The sequence below is a fragment of the Argiope bruennichi genome, chromosome X2 (assembly GCF_947563725.1).
Source record: "Argiope bruennichi chromosome X2, qqArgBrue1.1, whole genome shotgun sequence".
Lineage (NCBI taxonomy): Eukaryota > Metazoa > Arthropoda > Arachnida > Araneae > Araneidae > Argiope > Argiope bruennichi.
The window spans coordinates 95,261,758-95,288,928 of NC_079163.1; the positions used below are offsets into that span (position 1 = coordinate 95,261,758).

Below are 27,171 nucleotides of genomic sequence, written 5' to 3' on the forward strand. Positions count from 1 at the left end.
GACTTGCAGGTACTTGCAAAAATATAGTTGCTGTAAAGAAGCCTTCTTTAAAACAGTCGAATTGTATTTTAACATGTAGAAGAAAACATGCCACTATATAACATAGAAGAGATATCAGACTGGATAAGAGAGGAGGAATTTTTAAAAATGGGTTATAAAAAAGGTTATTAATTTGAGAAAAGTTTACGAGAAAGCCATAGGTATTATAAGAACGCTAAAATGAATTGTCATACCTATATATGTTAAGATATAATATTGTCAGGTGTTTTAAAAAAAATTTAAACTGCTATTAAAGAACACTTAGCAAAGGATGAATTATCTTGTAAAAATTCTGAATCGATACCTGCATTATTTTTTAAGGGGGGGTGGGGGAATGAGAGAAGGATGAATTATCTGCTTGAATTTATGGAATGAGGGGAGGAAAATCTTTCAGAATACCCAATTTAAAGAATGCAAGATCAGATATTATATGAAGCATTGAAAAGTTAAGACATAAAGGGAGGGAGACAGCAACCATATCTTGATTAGCATTTCAAAAAGGGAAGGGGGACATGTATTTAGGCATCTTGTGTTCTTAAAATTTTATCATTTTCTGAATAACCATTTCAATTTATAGAACAACCTTTTTCAGAAATGACTAATGGCTTATTTTTTGTTCAATAAAAACAAAAACAAAAAAAAAAAAAAAAGGAAGAAAGAAGCCTCTTTTTGATGACTTTATCCAATAAACAAAGATACTAAATCTGATGATTTTTTTTTTTAAACGTATATACCTTCCTGTATAATACATTTAAATGGAATTGCAAAAAACACTAAAATAATAACCAAAGAAGATTCTTCAAAATTTATATCTTATTTTAGTTAACCACTTCTAACCTAATTAAGCTATTTTAACATTTGACAGCTCATTTCAAGATTTCTTTAGAGCAGTTTAATAAGGACTATTTGGATTATAATCTAGAAATGCCTCTGATCCAAAAAGCTCAACTGACCTTAAAATTTATTAAGTCAATTTTAATTTTAAATTGAAAAATAATTTTAATAAGTAAAAAATATTATTATAGCTTGAACTTAGACATAACATGGATTTTGCCCCCACTAAAAATAAAGATTAAGTTAAGTGGTCACTGACAATCAAAACTGATTTAAGTATTTTACCTACAGAATAAAATATTAGAATATTTATAAAAAATCTGCAGTAAAACATTTAGAAATCAAGAAATATATATAAAAGCAACAAAAAAAAAAGTGTCATTTTAAGATGAATATATGAGAAAAGTTACCTACAGCAAAACATAACGTAAAAACTTAGTCCCACAAATCCGATTGCTCAAATAACTTTACACTCCATAGTTTTAGTCATCTGATAACAAACTTAGAAAACTGCATTCATAAATCACAACAGCTTTGATTTGAAACCATGAATGTTTGAATAAACAGAAAAATCATAAGTTGGACAATTGACAAGACTTTTAAAGGGTGAATTCCTCAATTCCCAATACCACTAAATATTAGCATCAATACTGGTTGATACCTTCTTCATACATAGAGTTTTATGTGTGGAACAGTTCAGAATGTTATCTTCCTATTAAGGGAATTTCATTCAACTTCCATTATACGGTTCTCATTATTTGTTTTCCCCATTTTCAAAGTTTATTGCAAGCAACTTTTCAAAAGTTTTTTAAAAATTTCCCTACACTAAACTTTTTTTTTTTTTGCTAAATGTTGAAATAGAAGGTACATTCATTAGTTTATAACAAAGCATTAGAAAAAAAACTTGCCACAGAAACCTCAAGTTGTCTTATGATACCATTATTAGAACATCTATATTAATTATTGGCTCCATTACAAATAATTTACAAGATAAAAAGTTCAACATCTTACAGTAAAATTCTTAATATATTTGTTTTAAATATTAGAACTGTCCGAAATACAATGGTAATAGTAAGACATTATTTTAGGTTCAGAAAATAACAATATCCATTATCTTTCTCCTCAGAAATAAAATCCTGCGTTTTTGGCTGTCAAAGTATATTAATATTTCAGCGATGTATGTTGTTCACTTATGGACATTTTTTAACTGGTAACTTTTTTTTAAAAAAAAAAATTTCCCTTAGTATTTCACTATAATTGACTATTTTAGAAGAATCGCCTTTGATAATTCCCATATCTTAAAAAGTTAATTGCAGCTGCATTTGCAGTTGCAAATTAATAGCCTTCACAAAATTAAAGGAAAATCGACTTCTTAATATAGAATGGCTCTTCTTCACTGTTTTATAAACAGATGTTTTAAATACATTCTGCTGCCTCTCTTTGTATTACAATAATTTTTCCATCGCTTTGCACGTGTTCTTGTTAATGCTCCCTAATTACCACTTTTTGGAATAATTTCTAACCTTTAAAAATCTATCGGCTACATATTCTTTAAGTTGAGAAGGTGAAAAAATCATTGGATTTAGATATTTAGATGAAAATTTTCTTCACCAATTCCTAAATGATACATTTTCCCAAGAATTTAGTTTAGGTCATCTTTTTTAAATGCTTCTCAATGATAATATTTATGGTATTCTCAGTCTATAGCAACAGATACTAAATTTTTCACTCTTAAGTACCTGTCTTATCAATGGCAAACATCTATTAACAGCAAACCAAATTCCTATTTTTACCCAAGTTTAATAAGTAATATTTTATAACATCAGTCAATAAATAATGTAATGTTCTGAGTTGAATAATATAAATGTTCTAGGTAAACTTCCAAATGATGGGAACAAGTTGTCTGCTCACCTTTCGAGTTTTTGTATGTCCTATACAGCACGAAATGATTAGATGAAATATACTGAACAAAATTAAGAAATTTTATAATATGCAAGCTACATAATGCAGAAGAAAATATTGCAAAATGCAGTCATACAAAAGTCAGCAAAATGTAGAAGCAAATGAAAGCCATTTGCTCTTGAATCGCAAATGCCTTGCATTCTCAAAGCTATATTATGTGCGAGAGTGTAAAATTTCAATCGAACCATTTACAATTTCAAATCAGAGCTATTATAATTTATTAATGAATTTTTGCACATTTTGTTACTTAGACAAAATATTTGAATTTTGAAGTTATTTGAGCAGACAAAGATTCGATTTAGTTAAGATTTTACATTTTAAACAGGATTTGTAATAAGCAACTTTTTTTCTTCAACTTTAACCTTATTTTTATATATTACACATACATATGTACACTTTCACAACTATTTCTTTAATATAAAATAAAATTCGGCATTTCTGTAAATTTCGCATTAATTTCAAGTCAATGTGTGTGTATATATTATATATACGAAAGAGAGAGAGAGAGAAAATACAATTTGTTTACTTGAATAATGCTTCATGCTATAAATAAAAAAATTTGATATCAAACCATTTTACAAATGTTAAAAAAACCTTATTTCAGATATACAAACACACAGGATGCCCAAGTGGGAAAAAAAAAAAAAAAAAAAAAAAAAAAAGTGGAATAAACATTTATATCCTTAAATGATGAAATTAGACAAACTAATTGTAAAGCATCATTAAATAAAGGTAGCTAATTGTACAAAAACACTTTTGTAAAAGTTGCTAACAAAAAATTTTAAGTTTTAAATTTTGAAATGGTCCCCTTATAAACTGTCAATTAGTAAAATATTTACTATATTTATCTATAAATATAAAGTTTCATGCTTCTAGTTCCAAACTTGCTTGAAATATTAAAAAGCTAATTTAATAACTTGGGTCATTTTCATATCTCAGATTGAGACCGTTTGAATTTTACCTAGTACAGTTTGGGGACAATAAACATCAAAATAGATAACTACAAGATTGGAATGGGAAAATAAGGCATTTATTAAATCCCATTAAAAAATTGTAAAATAATACAATGATTGAAATGTTGACAAAAAACTTGTTGAAAATGAGCACTTGCTACACCAATATTAAAATATAATCTTCTAATAATACTTGTGTACTATCAATCTAAATCATCACTAACGATATTAATACATTCTTGAATTTATCCACAACTCTACTGTGGCTGTTTTACATGAGCTTATATGCCTTATAAATAACAGTCAAAAGGCATCAAATCATATGAACCTGTTGATTTCCTCTTAGATCCCTTAAGATGATCCATTTGTAAAGAGCTCCCACGTTCAACCACCATCTTACAGCTGGCATGTGATGAGGAGAAGCATCTTCTCATTAAAACAAGATGTAAAGGAAGATCTGCCAAAGGCAATTCATCTATCATTTCAGATACAAAGCTATTCAAAACTGAATATATTGTTCATAATTCAGCATTTGGGACCACCCAAAGATTTTCTGAAAATACCATGCGCACATATATAAAAAAATATTATCGACAATGAACTTCTCACATGAAGACTTTATCATCTCTAAAGTGATCATTTTAATTGGACTTCCCACCTCAATTAATGCAACACTGCCTAAATTGCATTTCTCTGAGGGGGGAGGGGGAATAAAACACCTATTCTACCTAAATCAAAGCCTAACTGCAAAATGATAAACGCCAAACATGATCCGATTGTGGCCATCTAAGAAGTCCACAAATGCTGAATGGTTATCAGTTTTTATTCTGAATTATTCTTTGCATTGCTATTTTTGAAATGAGGATTTCAGAACTGACTATTCATCCCTAGCATTAATAAAGGAAACTGACCTTTTAATATATTTTTCTATCACTTATACAATACCTTATCCTCTGTAGGGAAGTAAGGAACCTGAAGTTGATAATTACTTAAATGTTCTGTAAATACATGCCTAGACAGAAACTGGGAATTCAAAAAAGAATGTTATTTATTCTGCAACTAGGTCAGTATTGCAATTACATACAATAGAAATTTTCAGCATTTTAAAATGTTCCTCATAACTGAAATTTCTCATTTTTCTATAAAGCCTCATAGCATATACAACTCAAGAACAAACAAGAAGAGCAAGCTTATTTTCTTGTTCAGTATAACACTACCTCTCTTCTCTTTTATATGCTCAATTACTAAAAATTCTATTCACTTCTTTATTAAGCAAAAGTCGCAAACTGCAACCAATCAAAATGAATGCAGTATAAGTAAATTTCTTTCAAGTCGCGTTGATTGGATGATGCACTTATAAGCCTCTCTAAACTTTTTTTTTTTAAAAAAAAACATTAACAAATTTCACAGACAGAAAAATGAAATTTTATGTTGTACAAGTAAATGCAAGATAAATATTTCATATAATGAATGATGCTGTTTCCATGTTGGAGAACATTACATTATGTATCTAGGGGAAAGGAAGAATATTAAAGTTTATTGCAGTATTTTTCTATAAAATATATAGAACAGAAAAAGAAACTTTTCATAACATAACCAAAATTTATGAACATAATTGGGAGGGGGATGGAAACTGGTTGCAAAATCACGTCTTGAGAAGTTATTTAAAAGCAAAAAAGATTTAATCTGAAAAAATGCAACTTTTTATCTTCAGTGATATTATGAGGTTGATATTTTTATTGGATTCAAATTCTTAATTATAAAAAGATGGGCACCAAATTGCTTTAATGCAGGGCATTCAAATTCATAAGGAGGGCATGGAGTTCAAAATCCATTTGTGTAAATATAATCACAAGACAGAACTATGCACCTCTTCAAGAGAAACTAGTTGGGGAAAAGAACTCAGCATTTTCAAAGTGTCTATGTACACAATAACCTTTAAATTAGTCTAAAATGTATAGCTATAAATTATAGCACGTATCAATAAGCAAAGTTTTATTAAAAATAAGCGAAGTTAGTATTTTATGCCTAATAAAACCAACTTCTTTGAATTTCATACCTATTAGTTTTATTACAATTAAAGATTTAAAAATGGAACAAAAGAAAAAACATTGTTTGCAGAACTAAAATATAACCAACACATTTTTGTTCATTCTTGAAGTCAATAACAATGAAATATATATATTCGTAAATTTATGCAATCTCTTGTAAAATTAGCTAAACATAAGAATGACATCAGGATTAAAATACATAAAGAATAATTCTTTGCACTTGAAAAAAATGCATTAGTTTGATATCCATTAAACTAAGTCAATGCATTTTTAATATACTGCAAGCTGTTGCATATGTTAAGTGAAACTGGAAAAAAAGTTTTATACAAGGAATATAATGTGTTAAATGAAAAAAAAAAAAAAAAAAAAAAAGATGTGTTAAATGGAACAAAAAGAAATTTCATGGTACAGCTAATAAGATTATATAAGATGTTTGGATAAATCAATTCTCAATTTCTTTCTAGTAGACATCAATATAATAGATTCCCATTAAGCATAAAAAGCAACTTTAACCTTCAAGATAAGAAAATCAAATATGGACAAAGCATATTTTTAGATTATCTATTAGTAATTATTTGCTAGCTTATTAATAAGAGCTTGTTAAAATATCAAAATGGAAAAAAAAATATGCAGATTTATAAAAAAGGTGTCTGAAGATTACATCATTATTAAAAAGTCGATTCAATACTTAGGAAGACCAAAATTAGTCATGTTATAAAACAATACATTAGAATAAATCTTGTAACTCGTTTTAAACTGTACGAAAGGAATTAAATTTAGAGCCACCATTTTACAATTTGAGAACTTTTTTTCTTATCGTAGAAATTCTTACTATACATTTTATACAAATTAAAAGCAGTCAATAAACAGCAACCAAGAAAACTCTAGCCGAATTCTTTAAATCCAAGAAAAATAATTACCTTTGCTTTTGGCCATATGGACAGGATAATCTTAGTAATTCTTTCAACAACTTCAAGGCGTATTTGATGTTCAGCACGAGTAGGAGACATGTAATAATAGAAATCTTCAATTTCTTCATGTAAGCTATAAAGAAAAATATTAGAATAAAACCTATAATTAAATCCTTTTATGCAACTAAAAATTAGAAATTTCTATCTAGTAGGCATTTCAAATAATGCAATAATACATTCTAAAAATCATTCGAAAATCAAAAATATAATTTAAAGTGTTAATTAAACTAAAACATCAAAAACATTGTTAAGAGTTGTTACTAATTTTTATATAGCTACCAAATTTCATTAAGTACAAACAAGTATATTTGAACAAATTATCAATCTGAAGAGTTTTACAGTTAAATATTTTCTAATACTACATGAATATGCGCAAGCAAACAATTCAAACTCATTCGAAGAATATAATATAGGAGTTAGAAAATAAACTTTAAATTTTAACTGATAACAAAGAGACCACACATATACAGTAGTCATTGCCTTAAAATCTTTCATACTTAGAAATATATTTACTAATATTGTAATATTCCAATTCTACATGTGTGACCGAGTTTGAAAATTTAATCAGATAACCATTTAATTGTAACATTTTAACACATACTGGACAATTTTATTTGAATACTACAGAAGAAAAAAAATAATAAATGCAAAATGTATTTTAGAGGTTTTAAATTAATAGCAAATAATAACAAAATTCAAACTATTTTCCTCAGCTGCCTTTATTATATAGTAAAATATTCAAGATTTTTTAAAAATTTTAATACTAAAAACTACCATAAAGTAACAAGACAAACTTTTATTCGTGTTTTCATTACTGATTTTTACAGCATTTTTTTTTTTAATGATGAAAACAGTTGAAAATTAAGTAGTTTTGGAAATTTTTTTTAATATTGTATTTTAATAATTAAATTCCACAAAACTTTAACCTTTTTAAGTTATATTTTAAAAATATGCATACAAAATGTATGCATGTTTCCATGCTAGAAAGAATAACAGAAAAAAAAATTTCTACATTAAAAAAAATCCTATGTAAACATGTCTCGCTACACCTAGTCAATACCATCATTAAATGAAAAGTAATTTCTGATCAATTACATGAGAATTTCATAACTAATACAATAGATTTTACAAAACAAAATTTAGTATAAAACAATACAAAACTTTCCCTATAGGGCAATCTTTTGATTTATGCCATTATTCATATAATTATCAAACATATTTACTTGATTAATAAAAAAAACGGCAAATATCAAATATAATACACATTTAGATGTCTTTCAATAACATAATACAATAGACAATGGCAAGAGCTTTCTTAATCAAAAATTTAACTTTCTGAAAAACTAAGTAGTAATGAACTTTTTACAAATAATACCATCTACTTTTGAAAAACAGACCAATGCAACAAATTAGATCTTGTCGACAATCTGGACAAGTAAAATAAGTAACATAACTCCTATTTCAAAAACAGACAAATATTAGTCAAAAACAGACATAAGACTATCATTATCGCAGAACAAACAAAAAATATTGCAGTTTGTAACAGATAAAGATCTTGATACCCTTAAAAAAAAAAAAAAAAAAAAAAAAAAATAAAGTAGATTTAATTTTCTTTCTGGTTAAATACCTATTGAAACATACACAAAGGTTTAGTGTGAGGCTTTTAAGTCTTTTTTTTAATAACAAAAGCCTGCAACATTTTTATTTATATACCCTTCCTTCAATGTTAGAGAATGACACCTTAATTCCTAATTCAGATTTTAATTTTCTCATTGCAAAAATGTTTGCTTCCATTTTTATAATAACTGTCTTCTTTCATTCTACTAGCTGCTAAATAGCATTAGGTACATAAAAATAACTAAACTTTTACTTCTCTATTCTTTCTCGCAAGAATGTTTCAAAAATATACGAGCCAAGAATGATAAATAAAAACAAGAGACTAAAGGCAAATATAAATTTTCATTAAATATATTATATTCGAGTTTCTGCAATAAATACCAAGCTTTTTGAAGATTATAAAGACACATGACAATGAAAACTAATTCTTGACCATTTACATAAAATTAAAAATTATATTAGTTTCTGCAGTACTTCTTTCTATTTAAAATTAAATCTAAATGCTTATAAAGACTACATGTTCATACAGTGTCTCACAAAAGTGATGGGACACTTGTGCTTTACGAAAGGAAACTAACGAAATAAATAAACATGTACAAAAATTTTTTTGGGTGTGTTTCATATTTAAAGTTAGTAACAATTATTACATAACATACATTTTGTCAAAATATTAATTTAATAAAAATACAATTGTTTAGAACGGAGCAAAAAATGGCTCGCATAAATGATGGGACACTTACTTTTCCCATCAAATATTTATCCAAAAATTTTACTTTTTAAAAGGTTTTAATATTTTGTTGGATTTCCTTTTACTTTTAAAACATGATTTAATCTTCTTGGGATGGATTTGACTAATTTTTTTGCGACTTCTGGAGTGATTTTACCCCATTCTTCTTGAAGCACCGATTTCAATTGTTGTTTTGAAGAAATGGTGTGTTTGCGAATTCTTGATTCCAATTCTTGCCAAATATTCTCTATGGGATTTAAGTCTTGAGATTGTGGTGGCGCTTTTATTATTTCAGGACAGTTATACAGCAGCCAGAGTCTAACGTTCAAAGCAGTGTGCTTGGGGTCATTATCCCGATAGAATTTAAAATTGTTATGAAGGTTCAATTTTAGTGCTGAAGATTCCAAATTTTGCTTTAAAATGTCAATATACTTGTACTGATCCATTATACTGTCAATAAAAACAAGATTACCAACTCCAGCGGACGGCATACCATAACTCCTCCACCATGTTTTACTGTTGGCACCAAGTTCTGTTTGCGAAATTCCCTGGGTTTTCTCCACACCAAGATTCTACCGTCAGAACCAAACATATTAAATTTACTCTCATCAGCAAATATAACTTTATTCCAGTAATCAGAATTCTTATTTATGTTGGATTTTGTGAAGGCTAGTCTGAGTTTTCAATTCTTTTCACTTACGAAGAATTTTTTCCTGGCTACGCTACCGTGATATCCAGCAGATCGAATTACCCTTCTAATAGTCTCAGGATAAATAATTATTCCATATAATGCTTCTAAATCAGCAGCAACTTTAGGAGTACTCTTTCTTGGATTTTTTTTTTTTTTAATATTTTGAGCAATAATTCGCTTTATTCCATTGGATAGCTTTGATGGTCGGCCAGGTCTTCTTTTATCCTGAATAATATGATTCTTTTTATATCGTTTAATGACATTGAAAACTGTTGAATGACTCAAGTTAACCGTTTCAGCAGTTTTTCCAATAGATTTTCCATGTTCAGTATGCAAATTAATAACTAATTTACCATAACTCCTCCACCATGTTTTACTGTTGGCACCAAGTTCTGTTTGCGAAATTCCCTGGGTTTTCTCCACACCAAGATTCTACCGTCAGAACCAAACATATTAAATTTACTCTCATCAGCAAATATAACTTTATTCCAGTAATCAGAATTCTTATTTATGTTGGATTTTGTGAAGGCTAGTCTGAGTTTTCAATTCTTTTCACTTACGAAGAATTTTTTCCTGGCTACGCTACCGTGATATCCAGCAGATCGAATTACCCTTCTAATAGTCTCAGGATAAATAATTATTCCATATAATGCTTCTAAATCAGCAGCAACTTTAGGAGTACTCTTTCTTGGATTTTTTTTTTTTTTTTTTAATATTTTGAGCAATAATTCGCTTTATTCCATTGGATAGCTTTGATGGTCGGCCAGGTCTTCTTTTATCCTGAATAATATGATTCTTTTTATATCGTTTAATGACATTGAAAACTGTTGAATGACTCAAGTTAACCGTTTCAGCAGTTTTTCCAATAGATTTTCCATGTTCAGTATGCAAATTAATAACTAATTTTCGAATTTCAGGCGAAGTTTCTTTTCGTTTAGCATTCATGGCTGCACAGGGCTAAAAAACACAGAAAAAAAAAAAACACAAAACAAACTGGAGAGAAATACTGCAGACGATTTTATAAATTATTGCCAGTTGCTTTTGAGTAAAAATAAAACCACCAAAAATATTTTTATTGCTTACTTCAGATGATTTTTGTTGCATATCTAATGGTGTCCCATCACTTATGTGAGCTATTTTTTGCTCCGTTCTAAACAATTGTATTTTTATTAAATTAATATTTTAATATTTTGACAAAATGTATGTTATGTAATAATTGTTACTAAATTTAAGTATGAAACATACCCACAAAAATTTTGTAGATGTTTTTTTAAAATTTATTTTATTAGTTTCCTTTTGTAAAGTGTCCCATCACTTTTGCGAGACACTGTATTGCATTCCTATAAAATTAACTTTTTAAACCTTTATCAGATAACAGATTATATATAAAAAGCATAAATGGTAAAGCACTGTTGTCACTCAATAGGCGACTCGCAACTAGGGCCATGTTTATTTTCGCTCTATCGGGGGGGGGGGGGGGGAATCGATTTTTTTTTCGCTGTTAATTCTCGAAAAATATCCATAAAACGAAATCACAATCATGAATAATAGTTCACGATGAATAAATATACAATAAATCGTTGTTCACAATTAATTTGCGTTTTCGATTTCGTTTCGGTTATAGGTTAGCGTTTATTTTGGTTGCTCTTCATTCTTTTTCACCTTCATGCATAATTTTTGTTAAAATTTCTATAAATACTGTCATGTTCTAAAAGTACTTGTTTTAAGCATGTCATTTTAGAATAAACTGTTTTCTGTTCAATAACTGAATGATCCCATTATGAAAAAATTATTGCGGTTATCAGAAGGTTGTTGACTGTCCTTTGTTTAAACGCTAAATATTCATCTTCAGAAATAAATGCAAAAAGGATTAATTCAGATTAAACCCAGTTTTATTCAAAGCTCGCATTTTCACACTTAAGTGTACTCATATATTATATATAAAATCCGTTATACTTCGATTTTCGCCTGACGCTCGCGATAAATCGCGATACATTAAATCGATATTACCAAATAATTTACGTTTTCATCTTGGTTATCGGTTAATGTTTATTCTTATTGCTATTCATTCTAATTGAACCTTCATACAGAAGAATAAAAATTTATGCAATTCATATACAAAATTTTTCCAAGACATCAGATTTCGAATTCAAGATTTATGAAAACTATTTAATTTTCATTGTTAAAGGGATTATTATATCGTTTTCCTTATAAAGAATGAAAACTTTTAAATCAGCAGTAAAAAGAATACATTTTTTTTGGAATTGAACACACTATTAAAGTGGTTTTAACACAAATATTTTGCAACTATTTTTATTCAAAAGAAAGCAAATAATTTTATTATATAAATTAAAATTTCCTTTTATTTGGAGTCCTTCTGCTCAGTATGTTAAAAGATGCTATTTATAAATTAAAATAGCTATAAATAATGATATCATGCTACATCAAAAAATATCGATATGTGCTGGACGATAAACGCGATCATAATGTAATCGCGATGTAAATAGGGCTGGTCATCGCCCAGCCCTATTTATAACCATTAAGGGTTAAATGGCAACTGTCTGAAATATGCTGAAAATCAATCTGAAGCAAAATATTTAAATTCAGAATTTTTTTTTTTAAGCAGTCAAACTTTATATACACACCATATAATATACTTAAATGTAGTTGAATTCAGCATGGCAAATGTTGCATATCCTTCCTAAATATATACTTGAATGTTAAATTATCTTAATATCTAACAACATTTTCGGATATCAAATACTTAAAACAAATCAGTCTCATCCTACTTTTAACATTAATTATCACATGATAAGTATTACATTATATAAGAAACATTAAAATCCAAAAATATTTTAACTGAACTGCTTATTCCCGATTATAAATCTTAAAAACTAACAAAAAAAAAAAAAAAAAAAAATAGCATTCTCCACAGAACAAATTTCTTAGATTTTCAGCAGGAATTGCTAATCTTACTTTTATTACTAAAATTGGTAAGGTCAAAAGACAATTAAAATAGTTTCTCTTTATTTTTAAATGAATAAATCCAATTATTCTTACATTTTAATAATACTACACAAGAAAATTGCATGGTTGTTGTTTTTTAATAATTTGTGGTTCATTTTTTTTATTTTAAAAAGTGAATTTTGAATTCTTAAAACCAACTTCATATATTCATATCCATTTTCAATTTTATTAAATTAATACTGGTTTTCAAATTATATTTTATATAAAAAAATATATTTTATCATTTTTCTTCAAAATAGCAATTTCATCAAAATGTACCAAGGTTTTGTCAAGTTTAAAGATATCACAATGATTTTTATATTAAATAATTTTACATTTTTAATATAATCATTTTCACTGTCCACTATTTCAAAAAATCCATGTTTTTGTTAAAAATATCATTTCAAATAAAAATTCGCACATTATTATATGGTTTCGTGCTAATATATCCTTGGATATTATCTAAATGGCATAGAAAATGAATGCTATACATATATTTTTTGAAACAATATATATCAGTTTATAAAAGATTACCTTTTTAAATAAAATGAAATATAAAAAGTTATTCTCAAATTGATGGTTAAACAGCATTCCCCCATCAAAACTCTGTATTTTACAGAGAAAGCAATGAAATATAAAAATAGAAAGCTATTTTAAATGTCTCAATAATAGATTAACTGACAATAAACAGTTGCCCCTCCCCTCCCAATTTAGTATTTTTTTTTTTTTTTTTACTGCCGTAACAATACAGTTTAAATACAATAAAATTCATGATTCAATACCCCTCTGAAATGTACACCTAAAAGATAAATTAAAAATTTTCTAGACTATTAACTTCAGAACTAAAAACAATTCGATACATATAATGAGGATTTAAATATTAAAACCTTCTCTCCTTCAATTTACTTTTACTTAAGCTAAAACATCTAAATATCAAAATATCAGAAAAATTGAACCAACAGATCAAAATCAACAGAAAATCCAGGTTTTTGCAATTAATAAGGCTAAAAAAGAAAAAACACATAACAACTTCCTCTTTAGAAGTTTCTTGACCCTGAGTATGCACTTCACCAAGGGAGGTATGCAAACGAGTTGCATAAAACGGTCTTCATGAATAAAGAAAAAGATTAATCAACATGAACTCAATCTGACGGTCAAGGTCAGGTATTTATATCCCATTTTTGAGTAATTGTTCTAATTAACGAGATGTTATAGTCTACATTAAATATTTTTAAAGATATTGTTATTTAATAGATAACATTTTCTTTTATTGACACTAAAAAGTATTTTATTTCTGCATTATTGGAACAGTAAATATCAAAAACTACAGAAAATAGTTGTTAATATTTGTCGAAACCTTTAGCTTAACAAAAATCTAAGTTGTGTATCAAATTTTTTAAACATCATTCATTCATTAATTTACAATCTGTGCATTTTTTGTATATAATGAGATCTTTAAATTTCTTATTTTCTAAAAACTAAGACCATACTGAAAATTAATATAGTAGTACCAAGTAATTATAAGCTAAATCTAATTTACATTCTTAATAGAATAATATTTTTATAGCCAAGGAAAAAAACATGTTTCTTTTGTTAAAATAAAGTTTAAAAAAAATGATAAATGCCTTTTAGCAGTTTTTGAGAACTAATCTGTTAAAAGAGTTTAACAAATGAATAAATTTCTCTTCTAATTTTATGATGCGATAAAAATTCTTACACAGTTAACGCAAGCTATATATTTTCTGCATTCTCATACATTAATGGATTTCCTCTTTAAGGAAATTTCAGACTTTAAATATTTAACTTTTCTGACCAAAGTAGTTATTTTTTATTTCTGTAACAAAAGCATAGATTATTTTTAATAAATTACCTCCTAGAAATGTAGTGAAAATAATACTACAGAGCAAGTTCCATGCAGTTAATATGTAATCTTAGAATCAGTTAATCTTTTAATCAAAGAAGTCTAAAACCTTCCAGGTAAAATAAATTTAACATACTACAGCCCAACACTGAGAAAAGAAAACAGTTATACTCATTTTAATGATAATCTAAAATATTATTTATATTGCTTTTTTTAAAATTATATATGTGTGTGTAGACAGGATGGAAATTTAACTTACTCCATTAAAAAAACTCCAAAGTTATAATTTGTTAGTTGTAAATTTAACATAATTAGTTCATGCAATATATATATATATATATATTAATGTACAAATTCAACTGCTTTAAAATTTTACCTTTTTAATAATAAATTGACAATTTCAACTGTTCTCAAAATCTAAAACATTAGTTGAATATAATTTAAAATAATTTCATGTATATTATTTTTTCAGATATAGAAATATTAACTCCAATATTTAAAAAACTAGCTTTATTAGAAATCGTTTCAGAACTATATATTTAAGCACACTGCTAGATAAATTTCTATTTACCTCTTCTAAAAAGAGAAGAGACTTGGCATGGTTCCCTATTCAAGCTAGAAAAATTAGCTTTATTTTTAAGAAAAATATTGAGAACATGCTAAATATTTTAACGGAATTTAGGTTAGAGTTATTCTATGTTTAAACATCACATAGTGGAATATCATGGTTTCAATTAAAGTCCAATTGCATGCACAGCTTAATTCTACATTTGGGAATGAATTCAGACATTTAAAAAAAATTTTAATGACAAGAACCCAAAAGATGAGCTAGCATCAAAAATATTGATGTAAAAATAAGAATATTTAAGAATACACACGTAAAAGATTTAATCTCGTACATTAAAAATTGAACATTTAATTCTTTAACAAATTTATAATCCATTTTACAAATTGAATTTTTTTATAGCAGCCAAATTATTCATTAGTGCCTAGCTCAATATAACTAAACAAATTACTGTAAATCAAGATATTTCATAAGAATTGGAGTAATACTTCCTACTCCCCCCCCTTTCTTAAAAAAAATCAGTACAGTTTCAAAATGGACAAAATGTACATATTATTCATAATAAGATTCTAAAAGAAAATGCATCATTCAAAATTTTACAAATTGTACTTTTAATTTAAATATATATTGGAAATTTTATATTAAAAAATTATGGATACTACTTTCATTATGGTAACAGTTTTTATTTCAAGACATGCCATTTTTTAAAAAAATTAATACAAGATTTTTAGGTTCACATAAAATCTTGTCTACAAGATCACTTGTTCAAGGCCTTTATTAAGCTACAAAAGCATTCTAAATACTTCTGCAAAAGTTATTTTTATGTTAAAAGTATTTTTTAAAAGTTATTTAAGGCAAAACAATCGGAATTTTTTTTTTTATGTTAAGAAAAGTTCACTAGACAGTTTTAAATATTATAATTTAATATAAAATAAAATTGAAAATTTTAAAAGTCATGTGAATAAAGGAAACAATGGAAAATATTAAAAAAAATGTTTCAGATACTAATGCTTTGAAACAAAGTTTCAGATTCTACTTGAAGCATTGTGCCATTTATTCACAGACCTCAGAGATTTTATATTATATATCTTTTCTTAAAAAACCTTGCATAAGCAAGTTCAGGATTCAATAAATAAGAAAAGATTTCAATATAAATATTTTAATTCCAACTGTAAAATATAGCTTTATCTTGTGCTCTATGTAAGAAATTGAATAATAAAATACCACAAATGAAAGCTCTGGAATCACTACTATAACACAGAAGTATACAATATGTAAAATAATGACGAGAGCTTCAATTGTAAATTAAATTTTGCTTAGGTTAAATTAATTTTAAACTCCTGCCTTACCCGTGTAGTCCAGGACTATATTTCTTATCTTTTATCCGCCAGGGAGTCCCTTCATTCTGAGTGAAATCTTCATTTCGGCCATAAGTACTGGCTTTGTTTTCCTTTCGTTTTACACGATTGGTATACATATTGTCCGCCATACAATCCAATTTTTTGCCCGAATTTTTCTCGGGTAGATGAGATGCATTTTCAAGAGAGTCGGCGCTTTTCGAGTCCAGCTTCAGCTCATCAAATCTCTGACGAGAATTCCAAGCTTCAGACCACAAGGATAACGCTGGACCGCACTGTTCAGGTTGAAACCATCCTATCGCAGGATCCATAAAAATAAATCTTTTTTCTCCAACTGGAAAACTTGAATAAAATAAACTAGGATCACAAAAAACTAATTTAAGCATAAGACTGGAAAAATCCGCACGATTGCGAATGGAAATCGAAAACAATTCACGAGAGCAGACCACAACACTCCGACAGAATCGTTTCCGTTATGGTTATTTACGGTATAAGTACCAGATTAGGGTTACTATCGAGAGTACTATTCGTTAAACGCTATACAGAAACTCTCACAAAACGACACCACGAGCAGAGTGAAATCGGAACCGAAAGTGAATCACAATCTCAAAAATAATGTGATTGAGTAGATAAAAGTCTCAAGCATTACTAAATTTCATTTTCAGCTTAAGAAAATGATAGTTCTCCACTGAGAGTTATTGATGCCACAATCGCAATTGTAACGGAAAGGCGCATGCCTAGTAGAAATGCTTTACATATATATATATATAGATAGATATATACAGACACGCACACACACATATGTCCATGTTTATGCCACCTGAGTTGCTAAGGGAGTAGAGATATTGCTTTTTAACTCAATTTGAATAAATTCAAATAGAACAGAAGAAAGATTTTTAGATTGAGATGTCTTCGATTTCTTAAATTAAGGAATGATTCTTGATAATTCGTGGTAGATTGTTTTATAGCTCAAGCATGTTATTATTTCAATAAATGCAAAGTATATGAAAGCTGAAGAGAGTTCCAGAAAATTCAAGTGTTTTTTTTTTTTTTTTCAAGGGTTGAAAAGAATAAGAAAATAAAAAATCTGACTGATTTATAAATCCAAGTATTAATTTATTGAAAAAAAGTCGACGAAATTTGATTACATTAGGTTATGATTTTTTACACGACCATGGTCCAGGAACAAATCATGCAAAACAGCTTGAAGACATCATACATGTTTTTTTTTTTTTTTTCCCCTTCTCCCTCATATAGACTATCTTCTTAGCATAAAATGTACATTATCTTTATGATGTTGCTAAATATTCTGACTGCCGACTGATGAAATCGTACCAGTATTATGAGATATTTTGTAATAATTGCATCAAATTTACCAAATTAATTGACATTTTATATGATTGCAAAAACGCCATACTATTTTCGGTAGAATAAAAGTGCTAAAATTTTTTTTCCAAAACTGTTCACATTATTCTATAAAAAAAGATTCAGGTTGATTGTGAAAAAGACAAAATTCCTTCACAGTAAGAGATCGATTTCTGTAGTAGTGCAGAATGTAATAATGTGTATAATATCTCTAAATGTTCTGGTATGAAATTTAGTTTAGATTATTCAGATTTACACACCATTTCCAATCTTCAAGGGGGCTATTTTTGTGACAGACCTCATAATTTTGAACCTTGATCAGATGAAAAGGACGGCACCTGTGCCTTCATCTCCCTTTTCAAACTTCCTTCTCACCAAAGGGAGGAAGGACATCACGGCCAAATACCATCTACACTTTCGTGGATAGTTTTCCGTTATTGCCCGCAGGCAACGGGTCAAGCAAGTTTCTCGTCATCGTGAGTTTTTTTCAACCAGCTTGAAAATGTAGACGATAGCGAAGGAAATATCGTTTGCAAATGAAATTCAACCAATCATGTGAAACTTCGATAGTGATGTAGTGTGCCAAGAATGGCGCGACTGACGCCAACTACTTTGTAAAAAGTAGTTTGATTATTTCCACCATTTGTCTACTAAACCTAGTATATACCTCGTTACTGAAAAGAGAATATGGCCAAAAAATGTTGTGGTCATGCGAAAAAGAGTCGGCTCTCATTGACATTGTTCACGAGAAGCCGGCTCTTTGGAATCCACTGGATCCGCACTACATTAAAAAAAAAACATTGTATGAAGGTATAAAGATTGAAAGGTTACGAAGATGAGGACCTTTTAACATCGGGTAGGTGAAATATTCTATGTTTCTCGGTATGATGTTGGGATCAAAAAACGTTTTATTCGAATACATTTTATGATAATGCAGAATGGCGGCTTTTAATCAATTTTTAAAGTTATTTTAAATATGTACAAAAAATTCCTGATAAAAAATTTGTTTGTATATGTAAAACATATTATAAGCATCTCATCTATTTTGCTGAATTATTTTTTCTTTTAATCGCAGCTAAAATATTTGAAAAATATGAAACGCATAAAGAAGTTTGTTAATTATTTTAAAAATTGGGATGCAATTTATTTACTATATTGAACCATACACAGGTTATATAATTGTATTATTCATTAAATTAGACAAGATGGTTAATGTGGCCAGTGAGCTCCTAACTTATTACTTCCGTATTCATTATTAATTTTCATTTGTGATTATTGTGTTTCACTTATGTAAATGTGTATTGATATGCAGCACTGCTTTCTTACAAATGTATCCTATTATTCATGAAACTAAAAGCAAAATTTTGAAGAATTTATTCTATATTCATTTACAAGTCAATTTATACAAAATTAAATTTGGTATTGCGTAAAATAATTTTTTCAGTTAAAGATATTTGGCTACGTAAAATTACATTATTAGGACGCACACACACATATTTATATAAAGTAATATATATTTCATACTAAATTCTTTGTAATTTATTCCAGAAATATTTAGCAAGAAATTTTGCGGACTTTTCAGAGAGAGGACAAAGAAGAAGATTGCCTTCAGGTTCAGCAGCTCTGGATATTGCACCAAAATGGGTGCATTATCAAAGACTGCTGTTCCTGAGGGACACAATCTATGTAGGCTGTTCGGAGTCCAATTTAAACGAATACTTCACGACTGATGTTGGGTGCTATTTAATTATAATTAGGCTTAATCATTGACCTTTAATTTTTAAAATTGGATAAAAAAGCTGGCCAAGAAGTGAATCGAAATAAAATTTATAACTAATTAACATCTAATGTAATTGAATTTTATTAAATACATCATTAGTGATCATATCATTAATTAACCGTATACCAATCAGTCGATTAATATTAGAGAAAGGTACAACATCTAATCTCTTGAAGGAGTTGGGTGGTACCTTTATTTTTAACATGGGCATTTCTAAGCGTATTTAAATGTATCCTTTGATAAATTTTTCAATTTCTGTGGAGGAAATGGAAGAGAACTTCGTGCCGAAGTCTTTGGAGTATATCGAAGAAAATTGACCAGAGTCTTCGGCAACCTCTCACCAAAAAAAGATCTGCAACGCCGGGTATTTTGCATCAAGGTCCTCTTCCCAAAGACGACGAGAAACAAATGTGGGGGAGGAGATACTTAAAATGGTGTCCACTGAACTAAAAAAAAAGTGACGCTTCGGAATCTGTTCCCCATGCTGTGGGACAACTTGTTGTCTCCACCTTAAAAAAACTGGCACCACAGTATGGGGAATAGTTCACCAGAAGAATCTTTGAACTTGTAATGGAGTTTGGAGAAATCCAGCAAGACATTTTTTCATTAAAAAAAAACGTTGATGTGAAATGTTTTCTTTTTGTGAAATATATTTGAACATTTTGAGTCTTTTGATAATAGTAATTTCTTAAATAATTCATTAACAGCCTCTATATAATTTAAAAATTTTAATTCTGTTTTCTAACCTTGAAATAGTTACGATTCCCTCAGATTTATTATATGGTAAGATATGAATGATTCTGCTACTGTTTCATCTTTTTAATGTAAAATACTTTCTATTTAATTAGTGCATAGTGACAAATTGGTTCAAAAATTAAGCATTTTTAACATTCATACATATGTGCGCCTGTTTATTTTCTAAGCATGGGATGTTCTCTGTTTATTTTAAAACCTTTTTTTATTGAAATTTTTAAATGTATATTTTTGAAATTTTATATTACTGCAATAAGATAATTTTAATACTTTTTAATTCCTGCAACACTGCAGCAGCATCTATTGTAAAACATTTGATTTTGAAAAGAAAACATAAATGTTCATACTTTTATCATTAGCAAAAAATTAAAATCACTTTTTGTACGATTAACAATAAAATTCAGGCTTCTTTTAAATTTAACAAATTACCAGTTAATTTGGAATGATACATCATTTCTGATTATGTATTGGCATTGAGAAAGATCCATAGAAACAAATTAACAAAGATTTGAAGAATAAAAAAATAAAAAAAAAAAACAGCTCTGTAGTTGCATTTTTTAAGAGTAATTTTTGAAGCTAATGTGAGACTAAATACTGAATTACCTTAAAATTTAACAATATTTATTAAATGATTTGCACAGACGCAGATACAATAAGTGTTTTTGCTTGTTAACATGTCATTATCATTGCAAAAATTAACAAAACTGTTACTAAGAATAGCACAGAAATACCTTTTATTTTACAAAATTCATTGTTACAAAGTTGAATGATACAATAAATGACAATAAGATCGACATTCAGAGCAAAAATTACAGGAAAAACATCTTCAAATTCGATAAATGTACAACTTGTCTCATTTTACAATCCTTATTATATTCATTGTATTAAGTAGTCTAAAGATTAAATTTGAAGTAGAAGTGATTTAATTTCAACTAATTCAATAACTTTTTAGCTGAAAATAAATCTGTCAATAGAAGTAGGGATTTATTACTGAATAATGGAATTTCAATGCACAGGCTTCATAATTTATCTGCAAGGTTGATAAGATAGTGTGAATTTAAAAAATTACAATTATTATTGCTATCATGGGCTTTTCATACATTGAAAGCTAATAAGATCACTAAAAATGTTTTCCAGATTTTACAACAAAACTTACTGAAAATGAGTATAGCAAGTAAAAACAGCAATAAAAAAGTTTTATTATGTAACAGATTTAATAAATGCCAATTGAATAGTACAATATATACAATAGACAACAATACAATTGATACTAAAAGGCACATATCTTTCTGCCATTTAACGGCACCAACTCCATTAAAATATCTACAAAACTTTTTACGTATCTCTTTAGCCCAGGGTTACCTTTTCTCTTTAATAATGGAACAAAGGCTTCAGATGCATAATGCCTCCAGTCACCCCTTTGAATTTCTTTCTTCTCAATTAATTCTATATCAATAATACAGGGTGGTATATAGATGTTAGAATTATTAGAGATTAAAAAGTTGTGTAGAGCACAACATGACAATACTATTTTTGTAGCATTCATTGGAGTTGTTAGAATTCTCTTCTTGAAAATTTGAAATCGAGCAGCAAGAATTCCGAATGCATTTTCTGAAACCCACCGTGCTCGAGACAAACGATAATTTAAAATCCTTCCCTCTTCATCCAAGCCTCTGCCAGGATAAGGTTTCCTGAGATTGAATGACAGAGGAAAAGCATCATCAGCAACAATTACATAAGGCACTTTAGTATTAGTCAATGGCAAAGTATTCGCCACAGGAATATTTAATGCATTTTTATCCAGAGCTGACTTTAATTTACATTTTCCCATACACCCCCATCACTAATTCTACCGTTTGTCCCTACATCTACAAAAAGAAATTTTAAATTGGCATCAACTAAAGCCATTAATACAATACTAAAGTCCCCTTTGTAATTATAGTAGAGTGAGCCATAGTTTGGAGGGGGGAGAAATTTTTATGTTTTCCATCCAGAGCACCAATGCTCTGATGAAATTGCCACATAGTGTAAAAATCGGCGCTCACAGCTTCCTATTCAATCTTTGTTGATGGCACAAGCAGATGATTTGGGCTTAACACTTTCACAAGTGCATTGCACACCAATTTAATAATGCCTAAGGAAATTCAAAAATAGAACTTGAAATATATAATATATATGCTATAAAAAATGATATAGGGAAATACAAATAAATTCAACATACCTGATATAGTGTTTTGGGCAATTCGAAACTGGAAAGATAGAGAGCTTTGTGTTTCATCTATAAAGGTAAATGAACATAAAAAACATGCCACTAATTTGTATTATTTAATTAACAGAATATAAAAACACTACATGCAACATACAAATCGAATTTGTGGTTTATATTATCCATTATTCATCCAATATCAGAAGATACCCTCATCTTTGATAACTACAATAATGAAATTTAAATTTTTGAAAATTATTTGCAAGCATTTTTTAAAAAAAATCAAAGATGCTGTTTCAATTATATTATGTAAAGATGGAGAGAAAAAAAACCATATATTTTTGGGGGAAAAAGTGGATTATGAGAGATAAAGTTAAAAAAAAAATGTTATTTAAATATTAAAATGCTTGTCTTTTTAATGTAAAGAGTAATGTAATAAAGGAAAAAAAAAATCTCACCAGATGCAAGTTTTTCTCTTGGAGTGATGGCTATTCTCATGTTCGTATCTCTTCCAGAAATATAAGGAGATATCAATGATAGAAGATACTCGAATGATGCTGTGTTCATTCTTAGCCATCTTCTATAACCTTCAGCATCCTAAATTGAAAAATGCAATTCTAATTTTTAAGACTGAACTACTTTAAGATTATCCATGCACAGATTTATTAAATATACATTATTCTTAATGATTGAATGGTTTGAACATTCAAACAATATCAATTCTGTTCATTAATACAAAATGAGCTAATAATTAATTATTAAAATTCCTTAAAAGTAAATAATCAATAGACAAATCTGGAATGTATATCTTAGGTATTGCAAATAAATTAATTAAAAAATTACTCAACTAAGCAAGAACAGTGCTTTTTCTAAGCAAAGATAATAATAGAGAATTCATTTTATAGCTGCGTCATTCCGTAAAATTAAGAAACAATTTATATAAAAAATGCAAGCTAATTTTTTGCTTACCTCCAAAGCCAATTCTCTCATTAGATTTTCATAGCAGCCTTTCTGTCTACGTCAAAGCAGCCATTCCCGCCACCACAATTTTCTTTTCGATTTCTCTTTTTCTTTCAGCACTGTTCCCAGAATTATGCACAATAGCGCTGTCTCAGCAAAATTCATATTGCACCGAGCAAGTCAAGTAACAGAATCCAACGAGTTATGAAATGAGGAAACTGCAGATATTCACTAAGTAGAAGCTGTGAAAAAAGAGCGATAAATACACCATAAAGTACACCTTTCTTTTTAGGTTTACCAGACAGCAAATGCTCAAGTGACGTACTTTTCGTCTACACTTTCGTAGTCGGTTGTCCACGAAAGTGTAGACGGTATTTGACCGTGTGATAAGGCCTTAAATGTTCTAGTATGAAATTTAGTTTAGATTATTCATATTTACACACCATTTCGAATCTTCAAGGGGGCTATTTTTGTGACAGACCTCGTAATTTTGAACCGTGATCAGATGACAAGGACGGCACCTGTGCCTTCATCTTCCTTCTCACCAAAGGGAGGAAGGACATTTAGCTCGATGAATCTGGAGGGTACCAGGTCCGCTTACATGGCGGTTTTTCAGTGTAATCTGTTTTCAAACCAAAAATCCTCTTGTCCCGAAGTTGAGATTATACTACCAAGCCACTGCTGCGTGCACTGGTACGAGGCTTTTCATTGCTTCGAAATTCCAACTCATCATTTTTTTTAGCGGGATCGATGCTTAAAAAGAAATCAGATTTTCTTTTTTAATAAGGAAATGGGAGATTAAATGAATTTCCTATAGACATCATAGGCCATAAAAGCCTTTTATTATCTTTTCTTTGTAAATGCTTTACGAAAATGATAAAATGCTGTAGCTTTACCAAGAATGTGTCAATTTCGAAGAAATCTAACATGTCTACGGTAAATGGAAAATATTTTTTCGCAGCTTAAAGCTGTAGCAATTAGTGTAGTGTTAAAAGAAACGATGCAATTTAAATAAAATAAGTCTATTGTTTTGTTCACGGTGAATCCTACAGAGAAGTGTAACTTCTAAACATTTTCACAGCATAGCGTCTTGCATTGATTTCGGGAATCTGCTGAGTGTTCAATTTGTCATCAGAGGTCTAATACACAATGTATAATATCTTCAGGGTGTTTTTTATTATTCTTAATGAAATACAATATTGTGAAAATTTTATAACAATATTGTCGAAGTTTTTACGTCAATAAGGTTCAAAACTAGAGGTTTATGTAACTGAACCAAATTAAATTTGAGATGATTAACAATTGACTTGACTTCTCAAGTTCATATTTTGGCTTTATGATTATTCTTACATAAATATACTACATGAAAAAAGTAGAAGGAAAATCAAAATTTGTAAATTATACTTTGTATTTTGATCTCATTGATCTAAGTTTCTGTTTTTTTACGTTAACTATTTTTTCTTTTATTTTAAATTAATAAATTTTATTAACTATCAAAGATTAAGAAAAAAAGTATTTGATTTTGGCATATGAAAAAAGTAGAAAGACGCATGCTAAAATAATTGTGTTGGAAGGTATTGCAAACCTTAAAAGTGGGTGTTTCATTCCTTTTAACTGTTTTTGTTAAGAAATTTCTATATTATCGAAAGCCGTCGTTTTCATCATTTTTAGAATGCTTTGTGAAAAATATTTAAGTGAGTTTCAAAAATGATAGCAAAAGTGCGAGAGAGATTGTAACCAGTTACATATCAATCCAAATAATGTTTCGAACTTTAGGGATCCAAAAAAGACTGACAGATGAAAAAAGGATGCACCACGACCAAAGAAAAATCTTTCGAAAACTTAAAACAGATTAAATGCTGTCAAAGCTCCAAATAATGCAGGCATCACAAAAGTTTCAAAAAGAATTGTCTCTAACTACATAAGAAGATTCAAAAGTACGCATTCAGAAAAAGGAAATATTAACCTAAATGGGTTGAAAGATTCATTGAACATCGATTACAGTGGGCTGAAAACCAAGCGTCCTCGTCCAGGTTGAACCTCTATTATATATTTATAATGAGAAAAATTTATTTAAATGGTTTAGATGGCTACCAATACTATGATATTCTACCCGATAGATGGGTGAAGGAAGTTTTATGATTTGATTGGCAATCAGGTGCAGAGGAAGAACAAGTCCAGTGTTCCTGAGTGGCAGGCAGAAGAAACACACAGACTATATCCAAGTTTTGAATTCATACGTATCTCTTTTCTTATGATGTTGAGCTAGATGGAAATGACTGGATTTCTCAGCATGAAGGAGCATCAATTTACACAGCTAATAATTTTGAAAATTGGCTCAACAAATAATGTTCGGCTCTTACTCAGCCTGCAAAAAGTCCAAACCTCAACATTTTAAAGAACATTCGTCACATTTACGGAGAAAGAAAACAGTTTGTAGATGAGTTTCGGAGCTCTTTGAATGATATGTGGAAAAAAATTTTCCAAACAGAAATTCAAACTTTGATTCGAAGCTAAACGATACCTGTGAAGTAATCAAAAGCAATGATGGAAGAATTCCCTATTAATAACATTTTTATTTGCTCTATATAAAAGTTTCCTACTTTTTCTCAGAGTATGAAATAGTCAAAGTTGTAAGTTTTATTGTAATTGACTTGTACTTTTTTCTCTTTCAAATTTCAGATATAATCATCTGTTTGTAAATAAGCTTTAAAATTGTTGCTCATTAAATTAATCTGAAAAAAAAATTCAGTGTTCTTCCTTTATCTAAAAAAACATTTTGTGTCCTACTTTTTTCACGCAGTGTACGGATGTATTTCATCAAGTTAGTTGACAAATGATGACGGTATAAAAATAGGAAGCATCAAATTACATGCGTTAAAAGCACTGGCTCATTGATATACATTACCCCTTTAAGGCTTTTATACTGAAAACTGTTTTGCTCGTAATGAACTCCAATTAGATGCTTAAAAATTGTGTTTTTGCTGGTTCCTTTAATATTTTAAAAATATCATCTCAATGTTTGATTTTCTATAATTTAGGAAAGTTTTACTCTTTTCTTTTGATAAACAATTATTATTCAAAATTCGAAGAATAAATTTCATAGTAAACAAGAGGTTGCAAAATATTCACACAGGTAGTCTAATGGTCTAAATTAATCATAGTAATTTTCGAGTCTAAACAACCGAAAAATCTTTGTTATGAAAGACAGCTTCAGAATATTTACAAATTCTAATTTTATAAATAGTATTAAATTTAGGCATTAATAACAATACATAGATAAGAAATATGCAGCTACAATACACTCATCCTTATCTGCACTCTTTAATGAACTTCAAGTTTTCTAATCCGTTAAAAGCTTTTATCTATCATATGGAATGTAACCCATATTTCATAGCCCAAGTATAAACAGAGAAGAGAGGGTAAAAAACACCAAATATAAGACTATTCTAATCGTAGTAAAAGATAAAAT

General features: G+C 28.5%; 1 protein-coding gene across 1 annotated transcript in view; it reads right to left on the reverse strand.

Annotated features, from left to right (window-relative positions):
* LOC129960153 (terminal nucleotidyltransferase 4A-like) overlaps positions 1 to 17,369 on the reverse strand; it is a 32,978-nt gene extending 15,609 nt beyond the window's left edge. The window contains exons 1-2 of the mRNA XM_056073340.1: positions 16,627 to 17,369; positions 6,760 to 6,883 (exon numbers count right to left, since the gene is read on the reverse strand). Of these exons, the coding sequence (XP_055929315.1) occupies positions 6,760 to 6,883; positions 16,627 to 17,021 (519 nt within the window). The 5' untranslated portion in view covers positions 17,022 to 17,369. The remainder of the gene's footprint in view (positions 1 to 6,759; positions 6,884 to 16,626) is intronic.
* Positions 17,370 to 27,171: the final 9,802 nt, after the last annotated feature.